The 27,536-nt window shown below is 34.7% G+C and overlaps 3 protein-coding genes across 6 annotated transcripts; all 3 read right to left on the bottom strand.

The window, feature by feature from the left end:
- Positions 1–860: 860 nt before the first annotated feature.
- LOC123192694 (two-component response regulator ARR17-like) lies at positions 861–2,197 on the bottom strand. The gene is made up of 5 exons (XM_044605338.1): positions 1,740–2,197; positions 1,586–1,665; positions 1,416–1,493; positions 1,248–1,318; positions 861–1,160 (listed from the first exon to the last, which is right to left on the bottom strand). Exons 1-5 carry the CDS (start codon positions 1,843–1,845, stop codon positions 1,073–1,075), a joined length of 423 nt encoding a protein of 140 aa, XP_044461273.1. The 5' UTR covers positions 1,846–2,197; the 3' UTR covers positions 861–1,072.
- An 831-nt stretch (positions 2,198–3,028) lies between these two features.
- LOC123193681 (aminoacyl tRNA synthase complex-interacting multifunctional protein 1) lies at positions 3,029–7,660 on the bottom strand. 3 transcript variants are annotated; one of them, XM_044606746.1, is made up of 12 exons: positions 7,514–7,660; positions 6,979–7,080; positions 6,492–6,662; positions 6,203–6,268; positions 5,955–6,020; positions 5,684–5,779; positions 5,149–5,375; positions 4,878–4,968; positions 4,670–4,738; positions 3,890–3,981; positions 3,506–3,569; positions 3,029–3,342 (listed from the first exon to the last, which is right to left on the bottom strand). In XM_044606746.1, exons 1-12 carry the CDS (start codon positions 7,592–7,594, stop codon positions 3,238–3,240), a joined length of 1,230 nt encoding a protein of 409 aa, XP_044462681.1. In that variant the 5' UTR covers positions 7,595–7,660; the 3' UTR covers positions 3,029–3,237. The 3 variants fall into 3 exon arrangements, with proteins under 3 accessions (XP_044462681.1, XP_044462683.1, XP_044462684.1); XM_044606748.1 differs by having other exon boundaries at positions 5,690–5,779; XM_044606749.1 differs by lacking the exon at positions 5,684–5,779.
- Positions 7,661–9,776: 2,116 nt separating this feature from the next.
- Positions 9,777–27,241, bottom strand: LOC123193258 (anaphase-promoting complex subunit 1). Of its 2 annotated transcripts, none has more exons than XM_044606118.1 (37): positions 26,904–27,241; positions 26,742–26,805; positions 26,511–26,595; positions 25,679–25,962; positions 25,402–25,507; positions 25,124–25,284; positions 24,110–24,297; positions 23,950–24,019; positions 23,206–23,376; positions 22,399–22,889; positions 21,292–21,751; positions 20,662–21,000; positions 20,362–20,445; positions 20,026–20,118; positions 19,854–19,913; positions 19,496–19,594; positions 19,115–19,255; positions 18,605–18,685; positions 18,165–18,233; positions 16,603–16,674; positions 15,892–15,985; positions 15,729–15,811; positions 15,479–15,538; positions 15,270–15,347; positions 15,002–15,123; positions 14,750–14,910; positions 14,049–14,125; positions 13,859–13,972; positions 13,645–13,746; positions 12,942–13,082; positions 12,704–12,877; positions 12,298–12,361; positions 12,074–12,213; positions 11,825–11,982; positions 10,934–11,012; positions 10,653–10,751; positions 9,777–10,488 (listed from the first exon to the last, which is right to left on the bottom strand). In XM_044606118.1, exons 1-37 carry the CDS (start codon positions 27,125–27,127, stop codon positions 10,036–10,038), a joined length of 5,541 nt encoding a protein of 1,846 aa, XP_044462053.1. In that variant the 5' UTR covers positions 27,128–27,241; the 3' UTR covers positions 9,777–10,035. The 2 variants fall into 2 exon arrangements, with proteins under 2 accessions (XP_044462053.1, XP_044462054.1); XM_044606119.1 differs by having other exon boundaries at positions 15,479–15,535.
- Positions 27,242–27,536: the final 295 nt, after the last annotated feature.

Here is a 27,536-nt window from a genome sequence, read left to right as displayed (position 1 = left end):
ATAATTTTTATATTATTAAAGTTAAACCCAATTTTACACTAAGTAAAATCAAATAATTTAACCCGATTTAATTAAAAAAACAAATTTTAAATGAATGAAAACTATGTAGGGAGGTTTCTTCTGGTTCAGTAGTTGAAGAAGGTTTCCAAAATTTCACGTCATTAAACTTCGCTAATTGGACAGGTATTGGAGAAAGAAGCTCAACAACACAAGCTACCCAGAGGTTTTAAATTGTCTTTCTAATGAGTTGCTGCATCCGAACAAGCCTCAGCTTTTTAAAGAATAGTCTCTATATTTCATATTCATCAATCTCTCACGCCAACTTCCTCATCTCCTCTCTTGTAACAACAGGTCAATATCTCATCTGGGTAGTTTTTGTTTTTGTTGATTTGCTCGGTGATTGAAGAAGAAGGATGAGTGAGTGTCAAATTCAAAAAACGAGAGGGAGGAGGAAGAGGAGGAAGAAGAAAGGATTGAGGAAGTGTTGTTTGTGGCCTCGTTATTTCATTGGTTCAGTGTGTAAAGGAGTAGGAAGATGCTTGTTTGTTAGTTGCTATCCAGTGTTGCAGTGCTCTGGATGTGATGATTATAGACATCAACACCACCACCACAGGCATTTTCATTAGTCATTTTCTTTCTTTCTATGCAGATTATTGTTATCTCAAGTTCTGATTTTATCAGTCTTTTGATGGAAATTCATACCTTTCTTCTTATGCAATGCTCATATTTTTCTAAACAACATGAAAGGAGAGAAAATATGGGAAAGTTGTACTAAGAAAAAATCCAAATTTGTTCTTTTTGGAATTTTCTGTGGTGGGTTTGTGTACTTTGAATTTTACAAGTTGCATGTGGTAAAGCAATTAAAGAGAAAAAGAAATCATTGAAACTATGAATCTTAATGCAATAATGATGTAATAGAGTCATGTTTGAGGGGAAAAAAATGGATTTGCAGCAACAGAAGCAAATTTATCTTATGAAAGAGTCATTTGTATGGAAGTTCTTCTGTAAATTATGAAGTTATTGTTTGCGGGTGTTTTTTCAAACTCTGAAAATTATGTCATTAGCTACCACTTCAATTAACCAAATGGCATGTCAATTTCTGCACATCTGATGCTTTCAAAGGCTTCAGCATGAACATTTGAGCTCCTTCCTCTAAGCACCTGATAATGTATGAAAAATGTTAGCTCCTCAAACCAAATCTGAGTTGAAAACTATAGGGAAAAAATTTAACATTCGCATATAATTACTTGTTAATACGAGTTGGGATGTTCTCTGATGAAACTACAACAACTGGAACCTCCTTTGTTGCAGAAGATTCCTGCTTGCAATTATCGATGTAACAGAGTTAGAAGATACAAGAGATTGTTTACATTATTCTTAAAGGCTGCTGAAATCTTGAAGATTAAAAGCTGTACCTTGATTTTCTTTAGAAGCTCATAACCTGACATTCCTGGCATACAATAGTCTGTTATCACCATACTCACCTTGGATTCCTACAAACGTAGAAGTCATCACTATGAGATTAATCTTGGATTCTTTCAAACTTAAAACCCCATAAATTTCTATTTATGCAAAATTTACTCACATTGCTCTCCAGGGCATTCTCTTGTTCATCAGCCAAACCCAGATACTCCAAAGCCCTCAGCCCATTCTCTGCAGTTGTCACTGCAATGTCAGGTAATGTGTTAATAACTTTAAAAGGCCTAAAATTAATCAAATTAAAGAGATTGGAAATGTACCTTTACAAGAGGACTTCTTGAGTAACATCTCAACCAATTTTCGATCAACAAGATTATCATCAACAGCTAAAACATGAGGCTTTGATGAACAGGATGTAACCTCCATGAACGAAATGGCACAATAAATTAGGGAAGAGAAAAACAGTACGTAAAGAAACAAAAATAAAGTCACAGGAGATGGATAAACGAAATGCAAGCTGGTGTTGTGGTGTATATATAGAGAATAGAGAAAGGCAAACTGAAATAATAATGAAAAAGACAGGTTGGTGGGTGAAAAAATGAATCAAGATAAAATTTTTTGATAATCCACAAGACATAAACGAATGGTAGAATCGAAGTAGATCACAGATATTTCGTGATCCTTTTTGGGTTCTCTTTACGATTTGATTCTGTCACATTCTTCCCTCCATATCCCATCTTTCTCTCTCTGCAAAGACTCCTTCCATCTTCTTTAATATATTATTTTCTCTCATGCATTGCTTAGCTGCCATTATTCATTACGTAGTAAGGATATTGTACCACATGTACAACGTTTCTCAGCTCACTTTACATGCCTTAATTCCAGCCTGCTTTCCCTGGTAAAGAAGATCTCTGACATTTGTATTTTATTTCATTTTAAACAAATTTACACAGAAAGGTGAAGTGGGTTGATAATGGAGTGGCGTGATTTGATTTTATATGATATGAAGATATTGCAATTAGTTTGTTTACAGAATCAATCTCCTCCTATGCAAAGAAAATAAAAATCCAATCTCCATTCTGATCTGAATGAGGCAACCGGGAAGATTTGCAGAATAATATATTTTTCCTTTGTATAATATATTACATTGCATATATTGTTGGAATATTTGGACATGCTTTACACATCAACAGAATCTTTGTCAAATTCTAGTATAGTCAAAGGCTGTACGGATCATGGAAATTCAGGACAGCCACGGTAATCTTACTAACTTAATCTAATTTTTTTAATTAATTTAAGATTAACTGAATCAATCTTTGATATCGAGAATATGGCTGCCTTTTATTAGAACCCTTTGATTGAGCAGGATTATAGATATACACTTTTAGCATGCACTTGGAGTTTGACCTTAAAACTTAATGGCTTGTCATTCATGAGTTCTTCAATGACAATTCATCAATTGGACTATGAGATAAAAGGAAACTCTGCAAAATCACATTCACTTGACCAATGTTTATATTTGTCATGTGTCCCTGATCTTAAGCATGTGAAAGAAATTACCAGCATTGCATAGAAATCACAAATCCAAATCTAAACCATTCCCGGGCAGTCGACTGAAACTTCTCTTTCATCGTATTCATATAACTCGATTGCATGAGTGACCATAAGATAAAGACTCCATACGAAATTGAAAAAAAAGAAAAATACTACAGCATGTTTATAACATCATCTTGCCAACCAGTGATATTTAAAGCTTGAACAAAAACAATATCTTGCAGCTGGTGTAATTTTTGGTTGTCTCCCACCGTATAATTATCATCACTTGATGCTAGCCTTAAGAATGGATGATGTACATGGCCCAGCAGATGTCATAAATGGTATGCCCTTAAATGTGGCGACACCCTTCTCATCAGTGAACAAATGCTGCAACCATGACAAAGCCATCATCAGGTTTTCTAGAAGTATAACTGACAACCCACTTAACTTAATGGACTTTCCAGTCAAGTCAACTAACATCAATATACCGAGTAAGCACTTGAAGCGTCTATGTATATATTCACAGACCTAGAAAAAGGAAAGCACATACCGGTGTAATCTTCTCCAACTGCTTCTTTTTTGGATTTAGGACATCCTCTGGTTTTCCATCAATCCTGTATGAAAATATTGACAATTGTTACAGGTGATACCAGATTTGCAACAACAAAACCTTAATTCCAAGCCACACTAAACAAATGGATGTGAAGAGAACATAATTCATTTATTGGTTTAATGAATGAATGTGTACAGTATCACTGTTAAGCTGAATATCGTTACTGCTGCTCATTTGATCTGAAATTTTTGCCACCTACAGTGCTAGTTTTATGTAACCCTAGTTCCTTCTTACCATCAGAGTTAATAGTGTCTTAGTAAGTTTCACAAATGTTAGGCAGAGTATGAAAGTTCTTATTTCTACGTAACTAGCTAAGCTTACCCAGAGAATGAAACACGCTCCCCAGGTTTGGCCCCTCCTGGAGGTAGTAAAGGCTCTACAACAGTGTGATCTTCATTCGAAGCACAAAGCACCTAAATGACAAGAATCATAAATAAAACAAATATCAACCTCATTGCCTTGGAATTATTAAAGAACACAAGGTAACATTAGTACCAAAAACTGAGGTTCCCCAAAATATATAAATAAAAGAAAATATAAAAAGCATATAATATTCTTGATAAAAGTGGTTTTTTTTTTTTTTGAATATACATAATAGTTATCCAGTGAAAGAAAAAAGGAAAAAAAGGGCTTCTTCTGAGGATACAATGGACTTATTTCAAATGCAATGTTTTGAGAGAATTGTGCATAAAACAAAGGTCCTTCAAAAAGTCAGGAATGCATAAATTATTTAGATATTATGAAAAGCTAGAATCAGCAAAACAATTTTAGTAACTAAAACTATTCCACTTAAGATCCAACTGGGTGGTGAGACAGAAATTTCAACCAGGATGCAGTGCATGGGTCTTGGAGCAAGAGTTTCAACCAGGATATAATTCAAAAGGCTTTCCCAAACAACAGTCATACAAGTTTGGTTTTCTCCCTTTCTAGGCTAGAAGAGTCTCTTCAAGGAGTTTAATTTTCTCCTTTTCTGGGCTAGAAGTCTTTTCAAGGAGCAACAGTTATGCTTAAGCCATGACATGAACCCAACCACTTCATTAAGCAGAATACAGACCAAACTCTTCTTCAAGAAACATATAAAGAAAATTGTCTATAGATTACCAATCCTTCTGACATCACATCTCGTAGCTTTCCAGGTTTCACATTAGTTATCAGCACAACACGGCGATTCTTCAAAGCACAGGCCAAAAAACATGGGAACATAAGCTTCAGAAATTAATAAACTTTAAAACTGGGAACATGAAACTGAGCCAATGTATATGCAAGTGCATGTAACAGATTATATATTCAACTCAGAAACTCATAATACCGTCAACTCATCTGGATTGCAATATTTTGCCAATCCACTAACCACTTGCCGCACTTTAGCTTCTCCAATGTCTATCTCCTCAACCAGTAAACTGCCATTCAGGTAAAGAAATTCGGTTAAAAATGATTTTGAATCTATAGTCATGCCAAGGAATTCGAAACTCCAAATTGAGGTTACCTTGATCACATTACATACACAATAAATTGTTATCCAGTGAATAAACTAGGGTTTGAGAAGAAAAGAACGAGTAGAGCTTGCAAGTATAGCATACCTATCAGCAGATGGATGCTTCCATGCTTTGCGGATTAAACCAACCTGTATATTAAGTAAGCTTACACTAAGTTCTTTGTCCTTCTCAGAAGCTTCAGTTTCAGATGATTTTTTCATTTCTTGTGTAGCATCCTTATCTCCTGTAGCCTTTTTCTTTTTGTCTTTCCCTACTGTTTCTGTTTCAATTGATTCCTTCTTCTCTTGAGTAGCTCCCTTTCCCTCTTTTCTCTTTAAGTTAGCAAGCAAAATGCAGACAAGTTATTGAGCAAGAACTTAAACAAGATGTACAATTGTACATCTAGAAACCTTATGGTATGATGGTATCTAATGGAATTCTCAAAGTTCAACAACAAAAAATTAGTCAGACATTCATGCCTAAAACATGGTATAATTAACTCATGCAACTTTAAAAGAGATATCATCTCTTTGTATTTTATTATCAATTAAGACAATTTCACAATGATTTCTTAATGGGGTGCATAATGAAAGGGTCTACACTCATATCAACATGTATTAAAATAAACCCAGAAACTTACCCCCACGTCTGTAGTTTTTGTATTTGAGCCAGCTTCTGACTTGTCAGCATTTTTTGAGCTCTGTGTAATCTTTTTAGCATTTGATTCTACTTCAACCTTAGCTCCATGCACCAAATATCCAAGAATGAATACAAAGAACTCAATCAATAACATATTATACTAGTAGTTAACTAATTAAAAAAATTGGTAAGGTAGGAAGAAACACAATGGTCCTAGAAAGAAGGATACAACACTGCCAGGGGGCACAGATTAGTAAGAGAAAAGAACTCACCGGAGGCTCAAATCTAGCCTTCTCTACAGAAACATTTTCAAATAACTCCTTAAAATCCTCAATGCTCTGTAACAATGAATGAAGACATTTATAAGCACAAGTTAGAATATTTGGATCTGGAAAGAAGCTACATTCAGATGTAATGCTATGCAGATCAGTACACCTGACAGGTTTCCTTCAAAGCATGTACACAACAAAGCCTAATGACTTTACATAACAGAAATTAATCAGGATCAAGGTGTCCCCACCTGAATGTAATCCATCCATCTCACAACATGTGGCAACTTTTCCTGGTGGGCTTTTGGAAGACCAATCTGGTAAAAAGTATCATTTATGAAGTTATTAGAATTTAAAGTACGTTGCAAAGGCAATTACTATGGAAACAGCAATATCTTTCCCCCAAGTTATTCACTGAAAATTAATGGAATCATCATAGTTCCCCTACAATTGTTGTCTAAACAAAAACTCTAGCAACAAATGAAAATATGAAGGTCCAATTAAAAATAATATATTTGTACAAGATGAAGAAATGCATACCACTGATGAATGTACTGTGGAAAACACAACAACATCAGCTTCAGAGGGTCTCAATCCATTTCCCAAAAGCACAGCTTTTGGAGTCAACTCTTCATTAAACTTGCTCAGAACATCAAAGCATGCCTTAGAATCAGCAATAAAACTCTCTGCAAATTCTATCCACTTCATCACCTAAACGAAATGCCGGAACTTTTAGATTATGGATCAATAATATGACCTTGTCAAAAAGAATCATAATAAGAAAAAAAGCCCAATTATGAGCTTGTGAAAAAGAATCATGCACAAAACAACAAAAAGTGCATACCAGTTCTTTATCAAGTAACCTTATCTTATTAATATGTTCTTTACTGGGACTGGGTAAGTCAGTCCTACAAGTCATATACACAAGTTTGCCACAATCTAACTCAACCCTATGAATCATGATTCTGTTTTCTCTGTCCAGGTAAAGAAACAGCAAGAACATACAAAAATTCCAACTCATATTTACCTCATCACAGAGTGCCGAAGAGGAATCCTTTCCTGATGCCTTCAATATGTTTGAGTATAAAGTCTTAAGATCACTCTCTTCAGCATCACACACAATTTTTTTCTGAACAACAAACCGATTATGCAAGGTACAAAAATATAAGTTTAGTATGCAAATTATCCACAAAACCAACAAAGTTCGGAAAGAGAAAAAGCTCACAAGCTCCCACTTAAAATTGGTATCCTTGAAAAAATTTCTTGCAACTCAAGCCAATAAAATGAGTTATATATGGAAAATGGATGAAAGCTCTGTTTAAAAATAAAATGAATGCAAACACACACCTAGCTAAGTAACAGCCAGCAAGTACACATCTATTCAACAACTGAAGTTAAGATGACACAAAGAAAGCAATTTGAAGCCAACCCACTGACTAAAACTGATTAAATGATAATAAAACGTGCTCATTATAGCAGAAAATAGAGGAAGAACATTTATGTAAAAAATGTAAGAATAGTATGGTTGAGCGAAGAAAAGAAACGGAATAAATTTGGCTTACAGGATCTAAAGAAAGGTGTTTGCAGAGAGCTGAAACTATCAACTGTTTTTTATTGGAGTTGATGCTTCCGTTTGCAGCCATGTCTCGTCTTCTTCTACGCCCTGCCCCTCTTCCTCAACTGCTGTTTGATATTAATAGGTACTTTGTATCTGTGTTGATGGGCTTCGAGTAAAGCCCATTATTTTAACGGGTACTTGGAAACTTGGGCCGGTGAGGGTAATTACTAAACCCCCTGAAGTTTAAGCTGATGACAAAGGGAAGTGATTTTTTCACCCCCACGGCCTCACTAATGTGACCACTAGCCTTGCCTGGTTTCAAAGTTAAATAAGAAGAAGGCCAAACGACTATTTCCCACCCAAGGTTTGATGTTTTCTCAAGTTTCCACTATTTAACTATGGAAATACCAAATACCCATCCATGACTGGTTAAATTTAACCAAACCCTAATGTCTGAAACTTTTATCTCTTTTTGTCTTCCTAAACTTTAAAAACTAAAATTTTACATCAGCCTAAGTTTTAAAAAATGACAGTTTCACCATAGGGTTTGGTTTTGAAATCTTCGACGACCTCTCCAGCTCTGTTGTCGACGGTGTCTCCCTCCCGAAGCATTCTCTCCTTCCGACGATCCCTTTCCTCCAATTTGGAGGTCCGATCGACATCGGAGGTGTCTTGGGAGATGAAGAACTTCGTCTTCCCCGACGAAATTCTTTGTCTCCCAAGGCGTCTCCGACGCCGATCGGACCTCCAAATAGGAGGAAAGAGATCGTCGGAAGGAGAGGATGGCTCGGGAGGGAGACGCCATCGGCAATGGAGCCAGAGATTTCAAAACCAAACCCTAAGGTGAAACTGCCATTTTTTAAAACTTAGGCTGGGGTAAAATTTTAGTTTTCAAAGTTTAGGGGGGTAAAATAGATTATATTTTAGTTTATTTTTTAATATTATAGAGAAAATAACGATTTTACCCTTACCACCGTTATTTTTAACTGACCATGGGTAGGTATTGGTGTTTTCATAATTAAAGGGTGAAAACTTATCATTACAGCATACCTTGGATGGGAAATACTCGTTTTGCCTAAGAAGAATTATAATATATATAAAAAGTCAATTATTAATTCTCAAGTTAACCTAAGTTTTAATAAAACTATGTTTTTACCCACTAAATTCTTAAATTACAAACAACCATCCAAAACTCAACTATTTTGGAAATAAAAAAAGGGGTCAAATGACCATTTCCCACTCAAGGTCAGTAAACTTCTTTATCAGCAGTATACTTTCCAGTTTCCACCTTCTCTCCATTTTCAAATTAACATCTATCAATATTCACTAGAAATAATATATTTTCTTGAAAGTCTTCTGTTTTTATAACAAGTTATCAGTTGTGACCCAAGATTTGAGTTGTTTCCATTCCATATATTAAAAACACTCACAAGTTGCATTTTGCAATTCAAATTCTTGTTGCTTCGTTTTGTGCCTCTATTTTTTTAAAATAAGCAATGTTTTATCATTTTTTAATCTCTGCCATAAACTTTGTTGGTCTTGTTCAATTTATGAAGTTCATTGGCTTTGTATATTATGAGAGAATGACTATGAACTAACCTTCGACTATAGATATTCTTCGTAAGATATGGCTGATCGTTATTTGTAAATTCTCAATTGCTTAGGAAAATATGATTAGACAAACAAAATTTGATGAGTTTGTCGAATGCTTCTTTTGTTTGTTAAATTCTTGGTTGAAACATAGAGTAGGCCAACTTACCAATGTTTTAGCATACACAATAACATGAGTTGAGTTTGGACAGATTAAGGAGTAATGTTAGATGAAACATAGATTCAACAAAAAGAAAGGGCTAAAATTGAGCCAATTTATCTATATGTTTGTATGCTAAGTACAACATTTTGACTATAACTGGGTTGTTTGCACAATTTTTACTAAATAAGGTTTTATTTTAGGTGAAAAGAGTGAAGACAGATAGAGTTTAATTTGAAAAAGGAGAGACGGAAAGATTGCCAAACTGACAACCATTTTTACTTGAGGTTTTATTTGCATTCAAGGAGACTTTTGTCCATGAGAATAATTATAATAAGAGAAATAAAAGAAGTGTTATTGCCTAAAAGAAAAGTGAAAAGTATAATTTTCAATTAAGGGTCTCAATTGTGCCAATATATAATTTGATTTTAAGTAAAACAAAAATAATTGTTATATGAATATTTTTGGATGTAAATAAACAAACATGAAAATCTAAATTATCTTACAACTTTTCAAATGATTTTTGAAATATAAAATAAAGTGAAGAAAATTATGTGAAAGACATCATTTACAAGCACATCCTTTGTTTTTGACAATTAATACAACAAAATCAACTAGAATCTTATATAATCTTTTGTCTCTTCTATACAAATGATAATTAGATCTCGATACAGTCCTGCTTGTTTATCTCACTGTGGGCTTGTTTTTGTCATTTCCACAAACTTCAATAGTGTTAATCCATCACTTTCTGTCAAACCTTATGCTTATAACAAGGATCAAAGACCTCTCTCACATTCCTCAAGTTGGTCTTGTTTTTGGAGAAGAAAAGAGATGTCGGAAGAGCTCTTTTCACTAAGAGCTATCTTATCTATCTCACGAAGGGCATTGATGTGAATAGTTGGAAATAACAAATGCATCAAAGGAACCAAAGATGATGATACAAGATTGGGCTTGATTTTCTCCACGGCTGACTTTATAAGGTATGGAGCTGGTACACTGAACCACTTAAGATACCATGAAAGTAGTACTAAATTTTTCTCTTTGGATTCTTCGTCATGCCATCTACCTGAGTTCAGATACTTACTCAAATCATTTTTCAATCCATCTGAACAACTTAGAATATCTTCTACTCGCTTCCTAAGAGACCCAATGAAGATTGGTTGAACAATGCCTCCTCTTGAAGCAGATAATCTTCCACTTAATAGAGCCTCATTATAGGCTACTACAAGCTGCAGTAGACGATGGATAGTGAATTTCTTTTTTCCAGATGGTTTTTCCACTCAACGTTTTAGATATTTTTCATAAAATAGAGTAAGCACTAAGCACCAGAAAAAAAAAAAAAAAACTTCGAATGTAAGCAATCATGTTGAATCAAAGGATAACATAAACTGACCTTCAAATTGGATATGAGGAGAGAGTCACTTATAATCACTTTGTCATTGGTGACCTGCTCAGCCATTGACCTAACCGTAGTGTACAATGACAAGTAGACCTACACAGATAAGCAAATGAATAACGATGCATCACAGGATTTTCAATTTACTTGTTTATTCACATCCTATCAGATGGTAAGCTTATTACAGGTATTAAAATGGTAGATTCATAGGAATTGTAATGCTTTTTAAGTGATCTAAATGCATGGAGATCCTATTTCCTGGTTACATCAGCATTTACCTGTAATAGAGCTGGTCTATCCTTGCTTATACACTCAAATAGAACTTGCAAACAAAACTCCTGGAAATCCCCATCAAATCTGCAACATGTGCAATTGCAAGAGTTTTTACAAAGAGTCACAGCTTGAATAAAGGAAAGAATGTTCTACATTTTGTATAAAGGACGATGGAATTGTCACTGTAATATATGATTCCATACATGATATTACATCAAGGCATCAAAAGCAGAAAAGCAAATTAGATTTGATATTGAATTTAACCAAAAAAAAAAAAAAACTTACATCTGCCACAACCCTTCTGAACGGTACATCATTAAGGTCTGGCCAAATGGATTATATAAACATACAGTTCCTAACCCAGAATTTGTTTCACTACTTGTTAAGGACATTTTTTTTTTTTGGGTAATTGGGAATTCCACCCGTATTGGTTGGACAAGTAAACCTGGGGCATAATGATCGGACTCACAACCACACCCGTATTAAAGACATATTTAGTCTGACAACATTAAGTAGTAACTGTCAGGATAATATTAATTAGAAAAAATAACATTAATTATAAAAATAAGATTAATTAGAAAATTAATACTAATTAAGATAATATAAGATATAAATTAGGAAGATAATATTTCATTTAGTTAATATTTGATTGATTTGAATAATATTTTATATGTAATAATATCTGGTATTTTGGACAACTTTTAGATGAGTAAGATACTACAGCCTTTGGGAGGAACTGACAGCTTTTATTGTTATTTTAATGCTAAGTCCCTAACATAAACTAAAAGATCCAAAAGTTAGTCTTCAGTGAGCATCGGGAAGCCACCATAAAGGAAACATAAATTGCTTCCACAAAATCATAACATGGAAAGACATTGAAACAGAACTAGACTTACCTGCTATTCCAGGAAGGGTCACAGCACAGTTGTGCAAAAGCAATTAAGCTAGGATCAGATGAAAAGGTACTGACCAACTGATCAACAGTAACAGAATTAGAGCCAGTGTTGTTATTGATACTTGGATCTGATGCTCCTAAACTTGTCAAACCCAATACCTGGATTGAGGATGACAAATTAAAATTACTCCATAAACTGGAAAAAATTAATCTAAGGACCAGTTTATAATAACTCTTATGACATTATCACCTTGTGCATCGCACGTGACATCAAGGACTGACACCCTACAGGGTCATCCACATACGAACAAGCTCCAACCTTCCGTTTGATATAGATAACACCAGAATTAAATGGGTCACTCTTATCTCCGGCACTCCACCAAGGTTTATCTGTTGAAGAAAAAAAATTGGAATGATCTAACATGTTGTATGTTCACACTATTTAATAGAAATGAAGCACAATAATACACTAACCTTCAGGGACCAGCTCTATCATTAGAGGCCAGTATCGAGGTCCACAGACACAAACTGTCTTCAACTGCAACCAGTAAACAATTGATCCGTCAAAAAAGTTGCAATTCTTCCAAATCAATGTGTCCATTTTAGAGCAATGTAGTTCTTCAATGAAACATAACAATCTCTTCTTATAACTGTTAATGTACTAGCAAAGCTATACCTGTGCAAGAGGGCTTCAGGTTCACTAACAAAGAAAGAAAAAATTCCCCCAAAATAGTTAAGAATATAGAAGAGAATACCAGATATCATGCAAAACCTAGCAGATTTGCAACAGATTCCAATTTCTCTTGTAGGAGAGAGAAAAATAAAGGTTCCAGGAATTGCAACTGTTTAAATCATTTACTCATGAATCTGTGAAACTTACAATAGATCGTTCTGGCAGAATGAAAGGAGTAACTTCACAAAAGCTTGTTTCTGAATAATGTTCAGTTTCTCTAACAGTAACTTCAAGAGGGGCATACACAGGCAGACCAGTGTCAACATCGACAGTCTGAATCCAGCGAGATTCCGTTGCAAGGACATACAAATGTCTGAATGCCTGAAAAGACACTTCATTAGAACAAGATGCAAAAAGGGTAACATAAAAACTGTTCCTAGCATACCTGAAGGTGGCAGCGATTATCGTTTGGCCCAGAAGGCAAGCGTGGATAAAGAGAAATCAATAAAGCAGCAATAGAACTGTTGCTTGTTGAAAATGTTCGCATTCCACCCCCAAGAAACAAGAAGCCAATGGCTAAGCTTACCTAAAATAAGCATGTCATAAGAACAAAAACCTACTCAACTGAATGCATTCCTAATAGGTACACACAAACCTTGAAGCATTCACTTAATGCAGGAAGCTTAGATGAATTAAAAATCATATAATCCTACATCCCTAGGCCCGGGGTCACAACCCACAGTGAATTTAGCATTATTGTAAATTTGAAGATTGCACATAGAAACTGTAGTAGTATGCACATGAAATCAATTAACATTTAATGAGCTCTAGTCCTGGCCTCAGTCTCTATTGCTTCGATTCAGCAACCAATTATGCTTTTGGCAGGTCACAACAAACACCATTGAAAATTTAGAGCATATTATCAAAACTCAAGGGGCTTAAGAATCTCTAGATCTTATTTTCAAAGTTCGAAAACTGTGAATAAAATATTATAAAAGCACAATCCAGTCAACTTTATCCTTATCAATTTCTAGGAATATAAATTACACGATAATATACTTTGAGAGTGCACATGAAAAATTTCAAGTTTTTCAGCATATTTTATAAAAAATCATATAAGACTATAAACAACTAGTGGAAAATCTTACTGCCATCTGGATTCCGTAATTTGCATGGCCATCAGCAGAATTTCGACTTCGAAGAAATCTCAGTAACCGAAAAGTTTGTAGGTGCCCAGAACCAGCCATAACCTGTGCTCAGACCAATCATTAAAAAATAAAAGAACAAAAACCTTAGGTGCTCCTGTTAATTATAAAACTGGAAATGGGAAGGAAAAAGAAGGATTTTTATTCTTTTATTTACCACAGACAAGGAAAGAACAACCAGGTGAAGGCATATTTCTAGTGTGCATCGATCTACATAGCGAGACAATCCCTTTGGAAAGGCATTTCCACTTGTAGTGGAGACAGGCTTGATCTGCTGACATTAAAGTATAAGTTTTTACAACTAAATAAGCAGTAAATTTATACAGAGCATGATCAAACTGTATGACCTCATTTAAGAAGTAGACAGCATAATCATAAAGTAACTCCTGCACATTTGCATTCTTTGTACCAGCAAATCTTAACCCTGCCAATAATAAATGACAAATATAATGGAATTAATACATATATTTTCTAAATGAAAGATACAATGAAGCATTAAATTATCTCCACCAATTTGCGGCAAAAATAATTAAACGTGAGCTTAACTTAGAATTCCAAACACAACAAGTAAACAAAAAAGATATATGAACTCAGAAATTCAATATAAAATAGGCCATTATTTTGTTCACTCTAAAAATTTACCGCACATATATGTGCGTCTTTGATCATTGAAAAACATTATACTTTCAGTGATGGGACAAAATCTGAAAACTTATGGATCTGTTCCATGCAGCTGTTCTTTGCCTTTATACAAGTTCTTATCTTTTATATGCATGTAAGGGCATTTCCAATATTTTCACACCTCAATTAAGATTTTACCATTAAAATATGAATGCCAGGGTAAGTTTGAAGAGTGTTTTTAAATTTCAAGAAATTGCAGTGAAATTTACTCAAACCTCAATGGAGGCTACTGATATTTACCCTAACTCTAATTTGTAATTTTTTTTTTAAATTCTTTTCAGTGATTTCAATTACAAAGAAAACATACACGTGAAAAAAAAAAAATTCAATATCATGCATATAGCATGAATCAGTAGAAATAACTTACCAAGAGAAATACATGCCCCAGCCACTATATTGACATATGCCTGGACGAAGGTTTCTGCATCCATTTCATCAACATCACTGTTATCATCTCTAAGGGCATTGACACTGTGTTTGACAATATCAGGAATCTGGGACTGAATCCAATCTTCAGAGGGGTGAACCCTGATAAGATAAAGCTCATTAATTTAATAATAAAGAGTACCTAAGTAGATGAAAGTTAAATCATTAGATAAGTTAAACAGACTAGCTCTACCTGTTCCACATTATCAAATTCCGAGCAATGACACGAAGCATAATGAAATCAGGTCGCACATATTGCAAATCAAAATGTGTTTGAGGGATGGAAAGCCTAGAAACAACTGCCTCTGATTCCGTCTGTTATTCGTACAAATGAGGAAAATGTAAGAAAACCCTGACACACATATATGAGAATGTGAAGCAATCTGTACATAAGAACATTGACAGGCAAATGCACCGGTTGAAAATTTTCATATGAAATACCAACTAGCAGGCCTCTTTACCTTTAAAAACATTAAAGAAAGGGCAATAATAGCTCCAGGTGCAGTGACATCAACATTGACCATGGTTCCATCCATCATCTAAAAAGCATCAGTTCCCAACAAAAGGATCTCAATATCAATTGCTTCAGCAAAGAATAAGTCCAAGTGGTACCCCCCTTGAGACAATTTAAAAGCATGAATTTTCTAATTACAAAGGTAGCTGACAGAACCTGTCCAGCACTACGGTTTTGCTCATCCGTTGATGGTGATACGAAGTGTGATCTTTCCTGCTGAAGAACTCAAAATAAAAGAAAAAATTCAGAGAGAACAAATTAAATAAAGCTCCATTCTGTAAAAAACTACAGACAATTCAGTTCTTAATGCACAAAACTTACAAAACATGGTGCAACCATAAAAAAATTTATTCACCCAGCAAAAGTAAAATGAGAAAGAACAGAAGTCAACAAAAGTTCAGTTTACTTTATGAACTTCTTTACCACCAATGTAGTGGAACAATCGACCAACTAAGGTATCTGTGAAACCTAGTGCATCGTCTCCTCGACCTTCAGTTATAAAATAGAACGATCAATAAGGTCACTGCTTTACAAACAATTTACTAATTTAAATATCCGATTGCTTATACCCAATGCAACAAGGCCCAAAGCAAATCCAGCAGAAACTGCATGACCCTCCCTTTCAAGAACATTATCACCTCCACTTCTGCGGCCTATTTCACCCTGTGACATATCACAAACAGGGTCAACTCAAGGCATCTAACATCTAACAATGAATTTAGGAATAAGATATTGAAAACCCAATGCCATAGAAATCTATGGCATGATTCATACATAATATTCAGCACTGTAATAATAAACACTCAATGACGTGCAGTGATCATCAGTACTTGATGTAATTATAGTCTCAGGAAGAAATATAATCAGCTAAGCATCCCAGGAAGAGCTATCTCCATCTGGTGTAGAATAAAATAACATTTTATTATTCATGGACTTGTGGTGTAAATGATTCTGAGGCACGAAAAAATCTGTGGATTGCCCCAAGTAGAGAAACCTTGGACTTGTTGACAAAATCAGAGCAACTTTGTAAATGAACTAAACAATCAAAAACAAGAACGTAATATGTAATAAGTAATTAGCTACTAAGTATTACTAACAATCAACTAAGGGGAACTATTCATGCTATAGCTCGCTTTCAATTTTCACCTATATGCATAATACATCATATGCATTTCTTTGAATGGCTCATTACATTGAAAAATGTTGATAAATTTTGGCATCAAAATTTATATGGATAAAAACACTGAGTAAATCAGAAAGCAAACAGGAAAACAAAATACCAGAAAAAGTTGCATAGTTTGCGGATGAGCTGATCCTTCATAAAGAAGTCCCACTGACATTAATGCTGCTGACTGCAGAATAAGGCAGGAGATTCCATTATTGAAATAAATATTAAGAAAATCACTGAGTGGTCTTAAACATTAATTTTTCGTATGGATTAGTACAATTACTCATTTGCATGTTTTAGGCCATGTAGCCTGTAAAAATTAATTTAGGTGAACTGTATGTGTCCTAGGGAGTAGGTTTTGGAACTAGGGCAGCTGGTGGTCAGAACTTGAAAATCCGGCGTTTGTATATACTAAAAAATGTAACCATTTGAAAATATAATGAAAAGTAATGAGAGGAAGAAGTTTTTCCCTTCATTTTTCTCATTATGGTATCAAAGCTTCGATCCAAAGCATAATCAACTCTTCAAGGTCACCAATGACACCATGACCTAATTGACAACTTCATCAATAGTCTCAAATTAGACCGACAACTAGTTATCATGCTTAGATCTCTACAATCACCATCTATAATAGATTAGTGATTGGTGACCTCTCCAATGACCTTAAATTTCTTCTGTGGCCTCAAAACCCTTCAAAGACCTCAGGAATAGTTGACAAGACTGTGAGCTTGTCAAAAATCTCTCTCATGCCTTAGATTTTGCCAACAAGACAGTAAGCTTGTCAGAAATCTCTCAGACCTCACTAGAGACCTTAGAAATAGTCGACAAAACTGTGAGATTGTTGAAATCCTTTCTCGGACCTTGGATTTGATTGGCGAGATAGTGAGCTTTTCACCGTATTCTCATTAAAGACAAAAAAAAGCCTCCAAACATAAGTAAGTCCTTCAACCACCCTATGGTTGTGTTTATATATAAATTATGTATATCATGTCCCATAAACTGATCCTATTGATAGTCATAATGAATATTGTGTATTTAAAATTGTAAATTTCAACTCTGCAGTACTTATGATATTTTGAGTATGTGAATAGACACTAACAATATGTTCCATCTTGAACGAGAGTGTCAGCTATTTAGACTGTAAAAATTAATTTAGGTGAGTTGTAGGTGTCCTAGGGAGAAGATCCTGGAACTAGGGTGGTTGGTAGTCAGAAATTGGAAATCCAAAGGTTGTATATACTTGAAACTGTAACCATTTGAAAGTATAATTAAGAGGGAAAGGAGGAAGAAGATTTTCCCTTCATTTTTCTCATTACATATGTTATTTCCCATGATGGTAAGCCTACTCTTCTTTCCATCTATATGCTCAGAAACAACTTTCTTTTTCTCATGCCCTTTACCTTGAGTGTCCAGAAGTCAAATTTACTACTACAATGCTAACTATAATAGCACCATGAGAAAAATAAAATCTCAGAAAGATGGCAGCCAAACAAGATATTTAAGGCAGGTACATGGGGTTTTGATGTTCTACAGTGGCAAACAGAATCATGCGATGCATTTATTTACTCGAAAACACAAATAAAGATGCATAGATCAAGTGTACGAAGTTTATTTTTGTACACACTCCTGAAGGATAAAATCTCAGAGGTGAATTTAAAGAGCAATAATCTATACCTGCAGAATTGTTGGTACCTCCAACTCCACTGAAGATGGATGCCTGGCAGGAATATGAACGTAAAGGGACTGCCATGGAAAAATTTAACAAATTAGCCTCAAATAACAAGCGTTGACAATAAATAATATTAGATCCTTGAACAAAAAAGAGAAAGAAATATCAAACTTTACAACTTAATAGGAGCTTAGGGCGCCATGTTCAACTCGTAGAAAAGACCAGAGACCCTAAAAAGGTAAAATCTATCTATAATGTGAGCCACTAAGTTGCAACACATTGGCAGTAAGAGGAATCAAAACAAAACATATGCTATAAAAGGGGCTATGAAACATATTTAATGAAAGGAGACCATAAATAAACTGATTCCTTATGATATGCTAATTCCTCCATTAACAAAGAAGACAAACAATTTTTTTATACAAAGGGAGCAACATGCTATCACCTTTGATATTACTGGATGCATGGTCCCTCTATGAGAAGCAGCTAGGCCAAGCATTAATCCGACAGTTGTGCTTTCATGTTCCTATAACAAAGATACATTAGGAGGCGAAATAAAACAGTGAAACTTGAAAGAAATACAAAAGATAATCAATTATGATGATTTTAATATTACAGGTAAAAGGCAACACATTGAACTTCTACACTTGATAACTTCAAAGAAATTTATTTGTTTGTTTTATAAGAAACACAAACTTCAATAAGGAGCAAATTGCAAACCAGAGGTCCACAGCAATAGAATAAGCCTTTTCAAAAAGAAGGCTTTAAGAGAAGCTTTTATTTATTTTTGTAATTTTCAGTAAGAAAACTTTACAGGAATGACATGAAAAAAAAACTTCAAGATTTACAAATGTAATAGAAAATAAAATTAATTTTAAAAAACGGCCTGCAAAAAACTCATAAAATGGCATAACTACAAATTCCAAGAACAAGAGAGTATCATTGAGTGCAGAACCTGATAAAAATATTTATATATGTCACTAGCATTTAAAGTACGCAGATGTCCATGTAACCCTAAAGCAAGGAGAAGTCCAGCATGAATAAAGTTTGGCTCCTCAGGTTTGTTATATGCTATCCAAGTTCTTGACATTTTACCCTGCAAACGAAATGTCTAAATGAATGCACAAAACCAAAAACAAATCAAAATCACAAACATATTTTGATAGAGTTCAGTGACATTGCAAGGTGAATATATATGAATCAAAATAATTAGCAGGGAAACAACATTTTTTTTGTTTTTCGCTTTTGCAAAATGGTAAAACCTGTGGCAAGACTTGGCATTAAGAAGTATGAATGCACTTATGACCATAATGTACAAAAAAAAAAAAAAAAAAACCTGAAGGGGTGCCAATCTTAGTCCAGCAGCGACAGCATTGTGAAACTCCGGCCAGGATGTAAGTTCTTGTATATTCCTTATGTTTGGATCCAGATTAACCTAAGAAGGGCAGAAATATGCTAGATGAAATTTATTGAATGGTAAAATTTTGAAAGCCTAAACAGTACTGATACATATAAAATCAAATGTCGTACTGCTGCATTTTTATAACATCATTTAATTTAATTTTTTTATTTGCAGTTTTAGTTTTTGCTCTTCCAATCATATCATGTTGCATCATTTTATATGAGCTATTTTGAATAAAGAATTAGTACTTGTAGTAATAATACATCACTAAAACAATTTAAAGTGGACATACAGTTGCATTTTGTTGGGCAGGCAACCGACCTGCTAAAACAAGCTTCGGGACTGTAAAGGCCTACACAATATTTCAAATGAGTCTTTAGAAAGAGAAATGTATCTCAAAACAATCAATTTAAGAAAATAAAAATCATTTGAGAATATAAAAAGGAATTTAATAATGGGACTACCTCGGTTAGAAGAGTATATATTGTTGCAAGAGTAAATGCTCCACGTCCAAGAGGAAGTGCAGTAGTCCTTTGTGCAAGGTGCCACAGCTGGGCCTTCAGCAAGAAAGTAGAACAAGAGCATCAGAAAAAGACACTGAAACTTATAACATGATGAACCCTTCTGCACATATTTCAATCTCCTATTTAAAGATATATATATATATAGAGTGATCTGAATACAAAATGAACGACAACTAAAACTTCATAATGTTAAGCATGAACCCTGATAAGAGCTATAATATCTATAAAAAAGAAATATTGAAACAGTATTTAAATCAAGCAAAAAAATACGTATACCTGTTGCAGGTCCTGATCAGAAGCACCAGGGTTTACAGAAGTTTGAATAACCACAGGCCTTGAAGAGCAGAGAATGCGTCTAACCTACTAGAAGAGCAAGTAGCATCACAAACACAAAAGAGATGCTTTTCAAAAACTGACTTCAGAAGAACTGCAATTATGAGTCTGGGCAAGAATTTTAAGTTTTCCAGCACATAACATTAAGAAAAAAAGAAAGCCTGACAAAATGAAAGATTGTATACTGTAAGAATAAAAATAAACTGAATAAAAAATTATTTAATATGAAAGACCAAAACATACTTCATTCAGACGTAGATCCCGACCGTATCTCAATTGTGTGCTAGAGTTGAAGATATGTTCCATGCCATCTGTCATGGACCCATCAACAGAATCTGTATCCTCAAATTTGGTACTATCCAAACCTATAGTATCAGAAGCTGAGGAAGGAACTGTAACTGGATGCAAATGTAGCATGTAAGGTGTAGACATAGATATTAGGTTCACATTGGTGTGGGTTTCAAGTTCCTTAGATTTGCATGAATGCACTAAACTTGACAGAGCCAAATCTTCTCGACCAAGAAGAACATATGCAGCCGCAGGCCAGTCAGTAGGAGGAGATTCACGGCACTTGTCCAATGCCTGTAAAGTGCAAAAACAATCATGCAAACAAAGAGAACTCAGAATGCAAGAATTTGGTTACAAGGAAACAAATGCTAGCTAAAAAAGAATGCCAAGAACACCCCAGCAATGGTATGATAGCAGCGTACTGGCTACCAATAAAGAAGAGTAAAACTTCTTTAAATAGAAAGGTGAACAAGAAACAAAAATAGCAAGACATTAAATGGATGCCTTCAATGTTATAACAAACATATTTTACAACTTAGCAAAGTTAGTTTGATTCAAAGAACAAAATACTAAAGCCTAACTTACATGTCGCAGAGGAAGAGATACACCACAAGGTAGTAAGTCAAGCTGTTGCAGTCCAAATTTTTCCCCCACCATTGCCAAGACAGTAAGTTCCTCATTGGTGCAGTATGATCCAGAGGCAATATTGCAGAAAACACCAGATGAAAGCTTCTTTCCTATAGGTTTAACACCCAATAATAAACTATAAAAGGAGACTATCTTCCGCGCCCAGTTCACAACAGAACTCCCATCTTTACAAATTAAAGGTGGAAGGTCATGAATATCACAAGAACTACATCCATGTTGTAAACAGTTTTCCAGCCAACTGAATATGCTTAGAGGAGTTTTCGAGGAGAATGAGCTTGTACAAACCCCAACTCTCTTGGAAAGACAAGGAAAATCACGAATATAATGATCCAAATAGCATTTCTCACCCAAAAACTTTGCAATATCACATAATAGGACTGACAATAGCTCCAGGTCCCTAGACTCCACAATTGAGAAATAAATTTAGACAAAAATAACACCAAAAACTGTTCAAGAAATTTTTAGAAGCAAGCACATGTATAGAACTTCATCCAAAATGCATAGAACAGCCAAAAATAATCTGCCATTACTTAAAAGAGTAACAGGCTAGTGGTGTCCGACACTAATTTTTCCCCAAACACAGTAGAAGCCAGTCATTTGCCCAAGATTTTGAATCTTCCTTTTCTACTCATGACATAAAAGAAGAAATAGAAAAAAAAAAATAGATTTACATGGGCAGAGCACATGAGCCCAAATTAGCAGTGGAAAATAATTCAAATGATTCTGGCAAATCATTTAGCTCAGTAGAAGTTCTTCACCTCATGCTCTTTCTGTGACAGCAAGAAAGAGTTCGATGGAAAATGTTTCATCATCTCATATTCCTTCTGTGACAATAGCAGACAGTATGCTACTAATGTTTCAATTTTTGGTCCAGCATACATCACCATAAGCAAAGCTTTTACTGAACCAGTCAGTGTAAAGTACAGTGAACGCACAGAAAAGCAACAAAACAGAGAACTTTCAGGCCAGACATGAAATTAATCAGAAAGAGATTTTGATAGAGATAGATTGATCAACAGGAATACACTTAGGAACTAAACTCACCGTTTTCGAAGACAATCAAGTTTCAGACTCTCATATACCGCATGCAGTGAATCTAAAGTTGCGACAAATAGCCCAGAGTAAAATGATTCCTCCAAGATATGTTTACCATCTAATTTTGATTTGGAGGAATCCAACCTCAGCACATCAATGGATGTTCCACAAGAAAGACCAGGATAAAAGTTAAATTTGCAGTAGTTCTTGTGAAAGTTACTGTTAAGAAGAAACTCCCAAGATGATTTACGCACTGGATTCAAGGACTCTTGAGCAGTAACACTAGATCTTCGACCCATTTGCATAATTATACCACAAAATGAGTTCCATTCTGAATCCACTGTAGAATTTGCCTCCGACAAGTAGGCAGAGTCACCATCTCCCCAAAGAAGAGCAAGGAAATAATTATACAAAGTGGAACTAAGCCCCTCAGCCAGTGCTGTGATGCAGTCATTTGTCAGTGAAGATGAAGGGTTCTGTCTTAATGCACATCGAAACATCTGGACATACACCAATTACAAGATTGTTAAGACCACAAAAAAGTATGAAGTTACACCGATAAATGGAAACATCTATATAAACCTAAGAATGCACAGGTAAAACCAATTTAATAAAAATCAAAACCTGATTACTCATGAAAGCTCCAATAATTATCAACCACTACAGGCAAAGTGAAAGAGCACTATGGAATAATGCTTATCTAGCATGTAAAATCTCCATAAATCAGGAGAGGTGACAAAAAATTAAGAACATTGCAGAATCATTAAAGATTGAAAATAAATTTACTCAAAGTACTAAAATTAGACGCTGCCATACCTTCCCATTGCTAACTATAATATTGATGTGCCCCTCAACTGCATCAGCAAGGCCTAAAATCTTCAAGTCATGGGAAACAGATGCTGCTTCTGAGAGCTCCAAACCATGTGAAAGTTGATCCTTATGCAAAGAAGAAGGCAACAAATATCTACAGAGACATTTCTGACCTGACTGATAACATACATTGGTTTCACAAATCTCAGAACCACAAGCAAAATTTCACGGTGTCTTTTTAAGGAATCCAGAGTTACACCACGAGAAGGAAATCAAAGAAAGAAAAGATGCTTATTGATGTGATTGTCAAAAGATTAAAAAAAACATGGATAGCCCATTGTTTAGAAAAAAAAGTATTTGATATGTGAAAAGAGCATCTGCAAGAAAGATTCCAATCTCCATGCAAAAACCAACTTCTGTACAAGCACTACAGATGCATCAAGTTATCTCTGAGAGAAGACTTATCTCAGAGAGAAGATTTTCATAATCTGCCTTAGTGTCAAAACACAACATTAAATTCATGTCCAGAAATCACTGCCAATGATCAAAGAAACAGATTTTTGCAACAAGAACTTAGTGATAGCATTAATAAAGAAAAGCAACCACCCAAAACCTCAGACAGTAACATCCCTTACCAACATATATACATGTCCAACTTTCAAAAGAAAATAATAATCAGAATTATGAAAATTAAAAATTAAGAATCAACAGAGGATAATTTAATAAATAAGCCATATAGATACAGCTTACATAAAGGAGAAGGGTGTTGTCTGGAGCCAAAACAATAATGTCAGCATATGGCAGCAACCCTACTTTCACTCTAGAAGAAAAAATGGAGAATAAAATAGCCAGATTATTCAACAATCAATCCAAATAAAGCAAATAAAGAAACAACAAAGAAAATGACTACCTTGGACGAGTTACAACAACTGATGCGGCACTAATTGCCGGGATACTCCAGCTCATGTCAGGTTTAATGTCATAGAGAATCTCATTATTAATTTCAACACTCTGAAGCCTTACAGACAATAACGTTTTTTGTTCAAGAAGAAGAAAACAAATTATAGGAGCTGCATCATCATCAGTTGCGAGAAAAACCTGGAAACATTTCAGGCCACTTCAAGTCAAATGTAAAGACAAATAACACATAAGATATGACACTATATCACCACAAAGCTGACAAAATGTGCAATATCATAGAACAAGATCAATTTTACCATAATTCAATGCAGACCACAAGCAACTAGAGAGGAAGTAAATACAGGGTGAAAACAAAACTGTGAACACTTCTGGTGCAAACTATAACTGGAATATCACACAAAAAAAATTTGGGGGGAAAAGCTTAGAAAAGAAATACGAAATTTGTAAGTGAGATTACCAATGATTTTATAAATTGGAAATGGAAGATAAAAAGATTTTCAACATCATATCAATGTAGTTTATGGAATTGAGTTTGGAAAGGTTATTAAACAGGAATGCACCAAAAAAAAAAAACAACACCTGTCCAGCAAAACCTTTATAAGTGTCGGTAAAAGAAACTTACAGTGATTTTTTTAACTCCTTCAAGCATTTTTTACATCTTACGAAAAATTCAAAGAAAATTTGATTCATGCAAATTAGTAACTGGATTAAAGAAGAATTTTCCTACAGAAGAAAAATAGCTAAGCTGATATGCAATACAACAGAAAAAAGATACAAAAAATGGGCAGTCCAATGCTAAATCAAAATTTTAGTACAAATAACAAGGAAGTATGGCCAACATATTTTATTCTGGATACAAGAAAGCACACTAGACACAGCAGCTCCGCTTAGTGGCTCTATCCAGTAGCAATTAATAAAAAAAGTCTGGAAAAAAAAGAAGTGACCAAACACAAAAAAAAAGTTCCTACTGAATACCCATACAATAGATGATATAAACTGGCACCTTAGAAGCAGCCATCTGGGAACCTTTCCCCTGCCATATTCTACGGAAGGAAAATTGTTTGGGTAATACACCGGCAGGAACTATGTCGCACAAGCTAGCACTTGAGACTTCAAGGTTAGAATTAACAACCTCAGCAACCCAAACAGAATGCTGCATCTTTCCTGTGAACCAAGTGACAATGTCAAAACATGGTGGATTTGGGAGAAAAAGATGATCGAAAAAGAGGAGGGGCTAAGGTAACACTTCAGATTAATTATTGTGAAGGTAATCAGATGAACCTTTGTTGTATGATGCCATCAGAGGAATTTGATCACTAGTCCAAATTGTTCTTTCCTCAAAGTCCTTCATTATGTTTAATTTTCCTCTTTCTTCAACGTAAGTAGACTGATCATTCAACAAACACAAATTCTAACGAACCAATAAAAAACAGATAACCTAAGCTCGTAAATGCAAGAAAGGATTGAAAAAAAAGGTAGAAAATATGGTATTTAAATGAAAAAAAATAAAATAAAATAAAGCAAAAACTGATAATTGTGAAGGAAACTATAACACAACCATTGGTTCCTCCAGCAAGTCGCTAAGAATTAAATGAGAGGACAACGAAGTTGTGTCTCCTTTGATCATATGACTGTAAGCACTCAGATAACTGTAATTATTTTGTCGGCTATGCCCACTGTCCCTTCTAAAACGGGATATATCACGCTCACTTAAAAAAGGGTTTGAAGATGAAAAAGGAACTTGAGTTGGTGGATTCCCTTCAACTGCCTGGAGCAGTAGACCAAATGGAAGAGGCCATATTGATGTGACTGTACGAGGTAGTGGAATGGATACCACTTCACCTGGAAAAAAAAAAAATGGAGAGAGATAGAATCTCAATTCTATTGTGCAGTAAGAAAGCAGGTTTCTACTCCTATACAATCTAATTAATAAGATAAAAAATGACATTCAAGATTCAGACATAACAATTCAACATTTAAAAACAAATAGATAGCATTGCTATGTGTAGAAAAGACAAATGTAACATAATTTTAAACAAGAAATAAGAAAAAGAACCAAAACCAACCAATTGATGAATAAATCAGAAATTCATCCAACCAAAATGCACCTGGTATCATACATTTTAGCAGTATATTTATTCTCTTAAACACATTATATGTCATTTCAAAGTGATTTTGAAACTAAAAAGGCCAAAATATTGAAACCGATATTTTTGGCTCAATAAGGCTATTCGGTGGAATCAATTTATTTGTAAGAGCTGACATGGAAAAATCTTAGCAGACATAATGTATGTACAGTATAGTTGTGCAACGAAGAACCTAGTTTAAAATAAAATGAAAAAGCGTTTTTGCGACTTATACTATCAAAGACCATATCCTAGTCAGCTCACCCGATGTGTTGTAAATCGTCAATGATTCCAACTGTAAGACACAAAGAAGAGCTTCTGACATATCACCTAGACGACACCAGCATACCTAGATACACCAAGTACTCGTCAAAACAATTAAAAAATAGGAAAGAGCAAAAATCAAAATTGAAAATACCTTGCTATTAATAAGACATTAAAATATATAATGTACAGAATTTTTGTAAGTTAAATTGAATTGAGAAAATTGGTTACCATGATAACAGGTGAAGGTAAAGTGAACCTCTTAAACACTCGTGAACCAGTTGTCCATATAATGCTGTTACACAAGAACTATCAAATTAGAAAACTACTTAAGATAAAATTTTCACTAGGTTTTTTTTTAAATATTAAGCTGAAAACTGATAACTAAATTACCGATTCCCTCTAACGAAAACCTCGTGATCGAAGCTCGGTTCAGTGTGTGAGTCGCCAACATTTCTATCAGCTTCGCCTCGGTCTCTGACGAGCTCTGGATCGAACAGGAAGTAATCATACTTATCTGGAATATTGTCGGGAGGTTTTCCGTCGAGAGTTTCGGCGATTAAGCCGAAGGGCTTGAACTCGCCGAGAACTGCTAAGTGACGAACTCCAACCGACATTGCGGTGGTGAGTAGAAGAGATTAGCGAGCCAGTGGAAAGAATTGATTGAGAGAAGCAAAACAAAGATTCAATTTCTTTAGTGTTCGAGTCCCGCCATTTTTTAGTACTCGAGCGTTAAGTAAAACCCTAGTGGGTTTATTATAACTTAATGGGTTTATTTAAAGGCCAAATGACTATTTCCCACCCAAGGTTTGATGTTCTCTCAAGTTTCCACCCTTTAACTATGGAAACACCAAACACCCACCCATGGTTGGTTAGATTTAACAAAACCCTAAACCCTGAAAATTTAATCTCATTTTTCCCCCTAAAAGTTTAAAAACTAACATTTTCCCCCGAAGCTAAGTTTGAAAAGATCTCATTTCTCCCCTAGGGTTTATTTCCAAACCCTTTCACTTTCTCCAGCGCCAT

Source organism: Mangifera indica, chromosome 12 (genome assembly GCF_011075055.1).
Source record: "Mangifera indica cultivar Alphonso chromosome 12, CATAS_Mindica_2.1, whole genome shotgun sequence".
Lineage (NCBI taxonomy): Eukaryota > Viridiplantae > Streptophyta > Magnoliopsida > Sapindales > Anacardiaceae > Mangifera > Mangifera indica.
This window is presented reverse-complemented; position numbering and strand designations above follow the sequence as displayed.